Below are 11,535 nucleotides of genomic sequence, written 5' to 3'. Positions count from 1 at the left end.
TAAATCAAAATGGACACAGACTGGACAAATTTAGCTAATGTAAATCGCTAAATTCTGACGAATAAGTAGGTTTTTCAACCAAGTCAAACTGATGGAATTAGACAGAAATCAGTTATTTACGTCAGCATGCTGTCAGTGGCTCACATCAACCACAATTTTGATTAAAAAACTGGCAAAAACTCTAACTTGGGGATGGAACGTCCAGTTGTATCAATAATAAAATAACACTTACATGAGCGATTGCATGTAAAGTTTTTGTCAAGCTACTCCCAATAGCCGATGTGTTAGTATTTTGGATCTACAGAGGTAATAGCCTTGTTAATAACTAGCAAACTGCTATTGTTGGCTACACAATTATTGAATAGGAAATGCATTGAAACTTGGTGTGATATTTATAATGATGTCTTTATTGAACAAATATAATATTTAAGATTATAGATTCAAATGTACATTTTCATACCAGTACATTCATGCTTATAAAGAAATGGTTTAGTAAAGTCTTAAAATCTTTAATACAATTCCAATAAGTGTTTCATACTTCTGTTTGCTAAATACTGTTCTTTCAGAGGTCTTACCTTAGTTAATAAGAATAAAAGGTAGTATACTCATTCAAATAGAACACTCCATATGGCATTGGCAACCTTACCGTAAATTTTTGAAACAGAAGAAAGCATGAAACACAAAATAGATAAATTATTTACATTAAAAGTTGTGTCACGATATTTTTGATTGAATCGCAACATTGATACGCCTCACAAGAATAAACCACAAACAATTTTACACTGTGTACACACACATATACTTGTAATAATAAAAATGAGCTAGTACAAAATTGAAGTTGTGATTTTAATGTCTACATTTTATATTACTCGTATTGGTTAAAGCATTCAGTGAGCAAATTCTACTGAACCAGGAAGCATCCAGCAAGGGTTTTGAGCAGTGGGATTAAAATTGAAAGTAAGAAAATTTAATCTAATCTAGACAGAGATTTTTACAATCATTTACACAATAATACAATCTTCTTATTTACACTTTTCTTCTCAAACCACCCGACCCAAACATTAAACAAGCCCGTCCTTAAAACACATGCCATTACTCATACACTTTCAGTTCCCAGCCTTAATCACACACAAGATCATAACTGATACGAAAGCAAACAATGTTATGTAAATGTAAAATCTGCATAAGGCATGTTCAATTTGTTCAATCATTTTTAACATTGAGAAATATATAAATTCTATAACTACGGTTTGTGCTCTGTGAGAAAAATATTTCTTGGTTCCACTTTAAAAATACTTTAGTCCTACAGTACAGAGGTTTCAACTAAATTGTCTATACAATGTATAAAACAAATCCATTTTATGGCTATCACTAAATAATGTATAAATGTATCGATATAAGAAAGCAAAGGTTTTTAACTTACAAACAGTATTGTATAAAACTATGACAAATATAAATCACAAAAGCTCTAAACAAGCATTATCACAATGATATTATGTTGACATGAACACTTATAGAAAAGAATAGTATAAATGTAAAAAATTCAAGCAGTTAGTGAGAAATATATCCACTTTGTTTGCATTCCTTTGGGTCAAATGTTACCTCAACACCACATTCAACATGTTCGAGTTGAAAATGTTTATGACGTTGATTGGTACTCGGCCAAAAATAATTAAAACTGTTGGGAACAGTTGTTAAATTAAAATTCACATTTAAACCGCTATAAATAAAGTTGGACAACATAACTGGATCTTTGAAAATGGACTCTAGGAATAAATAAATCATGAGGGGACAAAGCCCTAAAGGAAATAAGGTTTTTATATACTATTCGCAGGTGCGCTAGATCATAACATTTAAAATGACACCTCAATTATGAACACCTGTTAAGTAGGACAGCTAGAATAGGGATGTTACACGGAAAACCGCTATTGTATTAAATATTATAGAAGATATTAAAATACTATGTTGCAAATTAACTTCTAAAACATTTTTAATTTTAGTGGAGGTGCAGATAAATGACTGAAGAAATGCAACCAAGGGATATATTTGTTTACAGCAAGTGTATATTAGCATGTACTAACACTATCTCAGTTAAAACTATAAGACAAATGCATTACAATAAATTATACGACAACACAAATAATACAAGGTCATAGGTCAGTCAACTGAGTCCGAGGGATGCGATAAGTTACGAAACAGTTTGCAGAAGAGAGACAAGCTATACTGGACAAAAAATATTGTGAGCTATGACTTCTACCACAAGTTTTAGCTGGTTATTTTATCCATAGGTCAAGATATTTAGTGTCTAGTATACATTGAAATACTGTAGAAATGGAAAAGTTGTAGCGACGAGAAACGTGAAATGGAGCACATTACTTTCTCCCAATTTAGTAACTGTCTTAAAAATAATGAAATTCAAGTAATTTTGCAAGGCTACCACGATTAGTATACTTCAGCAAGGGTAAAACAACATTCGGAAATGCTAGTTCTGTAAAAGCTTCAAAGTTAATTGAACAAAAAATTTAAATTTTGAATACAGAAAATAATGGGTAACATTCAACAAGAAATGGAGAAATAGTAGAATTATTCTTGAAATTGTTATTTCATAATAAATACAATTATTTTATTTAAACTAACTTGGTAAACGAAAAAACGTGAAAAAGTTACAGCTATGAACAAAATTAATTGTAAAAATTAACAATAGGTTTGTCAAAATGTACAACATATAGTTACAAAATTCATTCTCAGCACTTTAGCCAAGGTCGTGACGGATTTTCAGATAATCGGCTGTATAAGCTAAAACAATATTGGATACTTCCATTTAATCGTGACGCTGGGAGAAAGTAATGCAGACTAGTGTGGAGGGGGGTGCGGCAGACGAGCGCGCGGCCAGTTTGGGTGGGGGGCGTGTTCTCAGTAGGCGGACGCCTCTTTATACTCGGACCCCTCCATGGTAAAGAAGTCTTCCAGCTTCCACTGCAAACAGATGCACAAGATGAAGTGGTGGCAATCAAATTGTTTCTCTATTTTTTTTCAAAATAATTAACGATTTATTTATCAAAATCAGTTGTTATGTTGCTTTCACATGTGATGTCCCCATATTTAACCAAAATAAACTCCAAAAGTAAAATGTTATACTATCTAAAACCGTTGTAAACAATTATTACTGTAATTCCATTTAAAAAATCAAATGATGAAACACAAACTAATTTAACAATATTCAGTAAAGATATGTTTTCATTTTCACACAGGTCAGATAGGATTATCTTGTAGGATCTCTTACCTGTAGTGTTTCGAAGGTAGGCCGCTTCATTGGGTCCTTGTGCCAGCATTCCAGCATGATGTCATACAAAGTTCCTGGGCACCCAGGAGGACTGGGCATACGGTAGCCATGCTCTACTTGATGCAACACTTCAGCATTGGTCATACCTGTAGACAAACAATGTACATTAAATAATGTGGCGTTCGACAGTTTGGTTCGTAAGGAGTAGTGGTGTCCACTAATTTGTTGTGGTTTTTTTAGCTCGAAGGCTTCAGAGCGATAAGAATAGCTGTGTTTAGTTGGGGATCAAATTGTAATGGGGTTTTAAAGTTTAAAAAAAATTACAAATTTTAACCCTTAAAACATGGAACGCACAATTTTCATTACAGCGTTCATATACAGCTTAAAATACAAGTTTTCAATTTTGTATATAGAAGAATTTGTACAATTAAAGGTTACAAACATTTAAGAAAAAACCTGAAAATTAAAATTCCTAATTTATTTTTATGAAGAAAACAACTATTGTACTTTGCCTTTTTGTGGATATATTTTGATCTAATTTGACAAATTCATTTCTTTCATCACTATTAACATTAGGTAAAAATAACTTTTGCCTTTTCCGCCTGTAGCAGCATACCTTAGTACAGCTCTTGTTGAATCTAGTATTATTTAGGGTATAAATATGACTTGCACACAAAAATATTTGAGTTAAAATACAATCAGCCAAATTTATATTTTTGTTTACTCTACAGGTTTGCTGTGTCGGGGGTACTTCTGTATATTTTTTAGGTTTTGAGATTTATAAAATGTAAACTATATGGAAAACGAAAACAATTCTTAAGGTTAGGTTGAATAGGGTGCTTAGGTAAATGTAGATTTAGGTCTCTTGAAAACAGGAGTAACATCACCTTCCAAAACAAAGTCAAAACCAAAATGCAGCATAGAACAAGTCCATTTTACCTAAAACTAAAAAAAGAAATTCCCTTCAACGCCATGACTTTTCTGGCACTTTCACCAATCTGGCACCAAATAGTTCCAATATTGAGTAAATCGCAACTACCAAGCATTCGTCCAGATTTCTTTGTGTAAAGTCTTCAACTACTGCTAATCGAACACGTACCAGGGTAAGGTATGCGGCCATAGGTGACCAGTTCTGTGAGCAGGATGCCGAAGGACCAGACGTCGGACTTGATAGAGAAGCGGCTGTAGTTGGCTGCTTCTGGAGCCGTCCACTTGATGGGGAACCTGGCTCCCACTCTCGCCTCATACTCATCCTCCTGTAATACAAATCATATTAGATTATTGAATGGCTTTTCATGGAAAGGGACACAAGGGTATTAAAACTTTTAACCTCATTCTACAGAAACCCAGGTAAAACTCACTCTACTTTAGTTCAAGTTTAGTACAGTTAGCGAAATTTTTAGATTCAATATTTCTTCAGCCATTTAACGGAATAAATACAAAAATGACTTGTCCAGACCATCATTCAATTTTTTAATTCAAACTAAAAACTAATACAATTAGTTAACAGAAAAACACATCAATATTTTGATAGTTGGTTGAAAAAATCGATGTTCGACAAAAACATCGGTAACTTACAATAGATGTTAAGTCTAGTCCAGTTCACGATACTTTTTTATTCAAAATTTCATCAGCCTTCCAATGGAATGAATACAAAAATTTTTTGCCCAGACCATCATTTAAATTTTGCATTCAATATAAAAACTTATAAAACTCATTTAGAGAAAAACACATCAATATTTTGATGGTTCGTCTAAAACATCAATGTTCTACAAAAACATTGGTAACCTACAATTGATGTTAAACATAAATCAATAGAAAAATAACAATGTTTTGAAAATATCAGTTATCGATGCTCATCCCCAGCTCACAGTCGTAGTTAGGTTTGAACTAGCTCGCTTGTCCACTATGGGAGCTTTATGGAGGATTATAACACAAAGATAAGCTAAATAGTCACGACAGCTCACCTTAATAAGCCTGGCCAGACCAAAGTCGGCTATCTTGACGATGTTGCCGTCTCCAACAAGAACATTCCTAGCGGCCAAATCTCTGTGAATGTAATTCTGGGACTCCAAGTAGGCCATTCCTGCAGCTATCTGAGCTGACATGTCTATGAGCTGGGTCAGCTTCAGACCTCTGCCCTTACCTACAACACAGATCGAAATATTTATTGCCCATTGAGTATATTATAGTAAACCCTCTCATAAACCTTCAAGGCAGTTTGACAAGCCTAATTTGTCACGCGGGAAGACCCCTACTACGATTTGATGAGACCCGCTTGTCATGATGCAACCCCTTAGCATCTAACATCAAATCAGTTAACTTTTTCTAACTATGACTATGTCTGTTCCTGATCTTAGTAACATGACAGAGACCGATGTATTGACTTCAAATGTAAAAACTCTGGAAGGTTAATACTATGAAAGGTTATGAACTCTTTAGAGAGCCATTAAGTTGTTAATATGAACCTAAAATTTCTGTTGATATAATAACCCCTAGGTATTCTTAAAATTCAACTTTGATCATAAAACTGCTGATGTAATCATGACTAACATTTGTGCCAAACAGCAAGGGCAAAACAGGGGATGTTTTGGTGCGATTAGGGGGAAAAAAAACTACTGTAGCAATGTCTGGCTGGTGTTAAGAAAATCCCACCTCATGGCTATCGTTTCAAACCTGGTTGTTCAAATCCAGCCTTTCCCTCAAACCTTCTTTGGAGGAGAAAACGGTACTCAAAGTTCCACTTTTAGCAATTCACTTTAACTTTACTCTCTTAAATTGTAAATTCTTTGATTAATGTTGCGACGATGTTTTCTGCACTGGGAAAATATAGTATTAAAAATGCAGCAGCAGTCGCTACCGTTTGCCGGGGATAGCTCAGCCTACAATGGCTGGGTAAAGTTCCAGGGTCTGCGATAAGGTCAGGGAAACCACTAGGCCAAAAGCCGGGTCTAACCGGTATAGGACTGGCTCATACACGGGCACTGTGAACAAGTCAAAAACAAGTCACCAAAACAAACGTGCAATAATCACTACCAGGCCTACGCCGATTCTCCACACTCCTAGGGGGTCGTTGCTGACTACGCAACTCGGGCTTCGTCCTAACTATCCAATAGTTAAGCCCAGAGTGCCTAAAACACGGTGAGTTACACGACGACTTGCCAATAAAAACCACGACGCGTGTTATCACCAGGCGGGGTCTACTAGGCCACTATAATCCAATACACAACTCTATTGCCCAAGCTAACAATCAAACAGTTCACTCAATAATAATACCAGATAACAATACAAGTGCACTATAGGTAGAGTGACTACACCTCTAGCAGCTGGTCTCAATAAATACCAAGCTAAACAAGCAAAACTAGATGTCAATTGCACTACTATAAATTATTGAGCTACTTAGTAGCAGATAAATAAATACTAAATACGATCCAAACACTAAATAAATATATTATCTGATAGCCGGTACTCCGCTATCCAAGCTACCAAGATAACGTGTTGGACTACCAAACAAGCTGTTCAGGTTAAATTAAAATAATAAAATGAATAAACAATAACAACCCTACTACTGCTACTGCTACTACCAACTTTATGTTACTTAGCTGGGCTTCTGTTAATCGGCTAATAATATTAGCTACTAGCCTACTGGCCTCGTGCTTCCAACTACGCACGCTAAATCGTGCAGCCTAGGTTTGTCGGGCCTCAGAGTTATTAGTAATATAACTAACTCTAGGTACAACGCAAAATAATATCTACTACAGTCAATTAAATTATATTATTTGCGCTCTGGCACCTGCCCAGAACCGTCAGGAATACACTTTTTATTCCTAACACCTGTAAATAAATCCTAACTACCGTCAGGCTTTGACCAGCACGGTTACCACTCTAACTCTCTAACTCTCTTAAACCAAAATATAATAAAACGTCGTCCACTCACCCCAAGTGGGTCACTGTTTCACTACCCAACTTGAATGCCGACACTCACTCCTTGAGCACCGACCTCACACGACACCGATGTCACCACAGCACTCCTCTCTACGTACACCACTGGACGTCTCACTAGACACACGCTATCCTCACTCACTGGGATCCACGACTCGAATGTCCTGCTCGGCTATCCTGAGAAACTAGGATATCCCAGGCTTATCGGCACTGATAAGCCGGGTCAAAGGGCGCTAGCCAGGTTCGCCGCCGCTGCTTGCTGATGCCAGCAATAGGTGCGCGGCAAAAAAGCAAATATTTACCCCCCTAGGAAAAATAACTCGTTACATCGTTAACGTTCTCATGTAACAAGCGTTAACTTACCTTGGAGGTAGTCTAGAAGGCTTCCGTTCTTCATCAGTTCCGTGATGATGTATATAGGTTCTTCGACAGTACACACAGCGTAGAGCTGAATTAACTTGTTGTGTCTAAGTTTTTTCATTATTTGTGCCTCTGTAAGGAAGTCTTTTGGATCCATCGTACCTGAAAAGAAACGATTCCAACATGTTACATCTGATTCTGATCCAACAAAAACAAAATGAGGAGGAAAATTAAAGACTGCTATTTTTTTATATATCAGCTTTTTACAGTTATATTGTCAATTTAAATGTGCGTTGCTTTTAACTTTTGGAGAATTAAAAAATCAGATGATCAGTTTCTTTCTAACTATTCTTGTTGCCCAGACAAAAAAAGTTACTGAGAAAGCCTTTTTAACATGAAATCAGTTATTGTTGAATAACTTTTTTTGACCCTCTGTAAAATCAGTTACTATTTAATAACTTCTGTGATACCTCAGTCAAATCAGTGACTTTTCATTGACTAGTACAATCTTGAATCTAATGTTCATTCCCTTTAAAAAAAAATTAAGAACTTTCCCCAAAAACAAAACCTGTAGTTACACCTACCGGGTTTGAGGGTCTTGATGGCGACAGGGGTCGTGTTGTTCCACAGACCTTCCCACACCTCTCCGAATTGTCCGTGGCCCAGCTTACGGACAAACTTGAGCGACGATCGGTCGATCTCCCATTGGTCCCTGGTACTGTGAGACAGACCTCCGGTGACCGGCTTCTCTATCTGTGGACCATCAACACATTGTAAACTAGCTCACAACATGGTACGATGTTCAGTAATAGTTTATGCTTTTGAAATTAGGTCAAGACGTTCAAGCAAATATTTAAAAAATGTTAAAAAACTAAAGACAAAAATTATTTGAACCCAACTCACCTGATAGTCCTTCAGTTATATCTTAACCTTTAATTTAGTTTAGGGATCTAGACGCTAAAATGATGAGCTTTACAAAATTAATTAATTAATTAAAATCTTCTTGATTCAAGACTGGCTGTATCCTTTAAAAAACATAATTTCCCTAAATACAAACTTGTTGATTTTACTCTCATACTTGAAACATTATGGATATTACATAATCCAAACTAGGTTTAACAAGATGGAAATCAGAACTACCAAAATATTTGTGGGAAAACTATATTAGGCCTACCGGATGATTTTATGAAGATTAATTTACAGTTCCATAACATAACTTTTATTCATATCACGTTATTTGGACTTTTTAACTGTACCTTTTATTTGTTTGAGAAGTTATGAGATTTATGATTAGCCTAGGAAGCGGCACTAATATAACCACAGCATTAAAAAAAATATTGAAACCACTAGAATAGCCTACATATGAAAACTATCCTAGCTATAAACTACACAATCATTTTAAAACTACTAGACCAATGTTAAATACTGGTGTTGGGTTTTATTTTGTTTAATTTACCACTGATCTGTCACAAGAAGATTCAGACCAGAAATAAACATGACAAGGAGTGAGACCATAAATAAATCAAAACTAGTGGCAGAATCATAAACCAATCTTATACCTTCACTAATATTCTTAAAAATATAATCTTCTTAAGCCAGGTCTGGCTCGAACTTTGTATCAATTAGAGCATATCATACAGCATTTAATTTCAGTGCAAACTATTCCAAGCAAAGAAACCGGGTGCAATCGAATTACACATTCTGTATATTCAATTTACGGCTAACTTGCTGCCACGAAAGCTGAAACTTTACACATGCAAACAACATCGGTTGACTAGAAGACAAATAGTGCATGCAAACAATCTTTGATTCCTCTTGACTTACTTTGTACTATTTTAACTTTCCTATCAGGGCCTCTTTAGTAAATGGGTTGGGCTCAGACCCAGGAGTTCAAGAGGTTTTAGATTTGTTGGAGGCGCAAGGAGTAGAACATTTCTCTGCGAGAAAGGGAGAGGGGCACAAATATCTCTTCATAAGGGGGCCCATAGCGCGTAAAATGCAAACTGAAGGCCCGTTTCCTATCTCAAGCATGTTCACAGGGTCGCAATTTTATTCCAGTTCTCCTAACAAAGCTTTAACAGTGTAATATGTGTCTCAGTGTTCTTCTGTTGAAATTCATCTTAAGTTCCAGTTTTAAAATAGATCAACATTATTGATGACTTCACGGTAAGACATGTCAAATCAGTTGTGTCGAAATAGGCACCGGTGCTTATAAAAGCAATCTTCAGAACAGTAAAAGAGAATTACTACTGTGTATCCTAGAGCTGCATAGTAGAGGGAAGCAAGCTGGTCTAGTGGTAGAGCTCAGGGCTTCAGAGCCTGAGGTCCCGGGTTCAAATGTTACCAATCACCATGGATTTTATGTATGTGATAATGGCAAGAAGAGATGGTGGGATGGTGTCTCCAAGGATGTCAGAGAAGTGGGGGCAGCAGTGGAAGAGACAGAAGATAGAGAGATGGAGAGCAATTGTTGGTGCGGCCAAATCCCGCCTTCGCCATAAATGGCCGTGAGTGATAATGCCACAACCCTCAAAGAGTAGCCTGAAGTAATATGTAAAACAGTTCCAGGCTAGAACCTAGCGTCCTGGGATGAAGGTGAGACATAAAATAAGTACTGCATAGTAAAGGGGGAGCGAGCTGGTATAGTGACAGAGTGGGGTTTTGTAGGAGTTATGTCCTGTGTTCAAATCCCGCCAATGACAGAATGATATAGAGCCGCATTGCTCTACTCCTAGCCTGAAGTAATGTGTAAAACGGTCTCAGACTCTGCCTAGAGTCCTATGATGTAAAGGGAGGATAAAAAATACTACACAGAAGTATATCTCTGTTACTTCTTAGAAGACCTTCTACAACAAGATCTAAGCAAGTGTGTTGGCAGTGGCTCTACTTCTAGAAATAAGTTTATCGACACATAAAAGTGCAGATTGCATGTTCAGCTTCAGATTTTCATGCTTGTATTGGAATGTAGTACAACATCAAGAAAATTGTTTAAATAAAATGGATGATTGCCTATTCCATATAAGGGAAAAAATTATAAATTGTCCCAAACTTTAAACCACTTCAATAGGCCTACCTCCAAATGATGTACTAATATTATAATAGCTCTACAGTTGATTTAGATCAACTTTTAAAAATGTAAAAATACATAATAATAATAAATGGGGAAACTTTGTTTTCCTCTAGATCAATGTATCAAAGAAAACATTTTTACTTGTGGAAAATCAACGGTGGGGTTATTACATATTTTTTTAAATACAGACTCTTCTAATTCTAGGAGATTGGCTGATACTTTTGAAATAAAATCTGTTATCTATCTGAAGCTCACAATGTATAATGCAGGTACATGACATTAAGCAACAACTATTTATCAATTCAAGACAAACATACCCATTGTTGCATGCATGTGTGCGGCTGTAAGAGCAACAGACAAGTAAAACCACACACAATCAAACACTAAATAACAAAAACACAACACATAGAACGAGGCTTGTACGTAAAATAAGATCTCCAATGGGCTCTTGTCGCGGCTTGTCAGACTAGTTTAATCTGAGATTTGTGTCCTTTAATTCATCCACTAATATTCTAACCGGTTGCCATCCGTATGTGACGATTAGTCTCATCAAAGTGGTGTAAAGATATAAGATGTGGCTAATAATGGTTAAAAACGTACCTTGTCAGACAATCCTTGACATGTTTTATAGTGTCGAAAATAAACTTGCTACATGTTTCGGTGGTTATTAAATTCCACCATCGTCAGGCACACAAAAGGATCCACTTCTTGAGGTGTCGTCAGACTATCTGTTACCGTTTATTTAATCGTTTCGTGTTTTGTGTTCGTGTTAAATGTATGTAAAAACTCTGACGACACCTCAAGAAGTGGATCCTTTTGTGTGCCTGACGATGGTGGAATTTAATAACCACCGAAAAATGTAGCAAGTTTATTTTCGACA

The 11,535-nt window shown here is 36.1% G+C and overlaps 1 protein-coding gene across 2 annotated transcripts in view; it reads right to left on the bottom strand.

Moving 5' to 3' along the window:
- Nucleotides 1-386: 386 nt before the first annotated feature.
- LOC128996311 (tyrosine-protein kinase Src42A) overlaps nt 387-11,535 on the bottom strand; it is a 60,731-nt gene continuing 49,582 nt past the window's right edge. For both annotated transcript variants that reach the window (XM_054421554.1, XM_054421555.1), the window contains exons 4-9: nt 8,170-8,338; nt 7,589-7,747; nt 5,251-5,429; nt 4,383-4,539; nt 3,284-3,429; nt 387-2,976 (exon numbers count right to left, since the gene is read on the bottom strand). In XM_054421554.1, the coding sequence (XP_054277529.1) occupies nt 2,914-2,976; nt 3,284-3,429; nt 4,383-4,539; nt 5,251-5,429; nt 7,589-7,747; nt 8,170-8,338 (873 nt within the window). In that variant the 3' untranslated portion in view covers nt 387-2,913. The remainder of the gene's footprint in view (nt 2,977-3,283; nt 3,430-4,382; nt 4,540-5,250; nt 5,430-7,588; nt 7,748-8,169; nt 8,339-11,535) is intronic.

Source organism: Macrosteles quadrilineatus, unplaced genomic scaffold (assembly GCF_028750875.1).
Source record: "Macrosteles quadrilineatus isolate MER2022 unplaced genomic scaffold, UCM_ALF_1.0 Scaffold_6__1_contigs__length_79288215, whole genome shotgun sequence".
Classification (NCBI taxonomy): domain Eukaryota; kingdom Metazoa; phylum Arthropoda; class Insecta; order Hemiptera; family Cicadellidae; genus Macrosteles; species Macrosteles quadrilineatus.
Note: the sequence above shows the minus strand (reverse complement) of the source record. Positions and strands in the feature narration are given on the sequence as shown.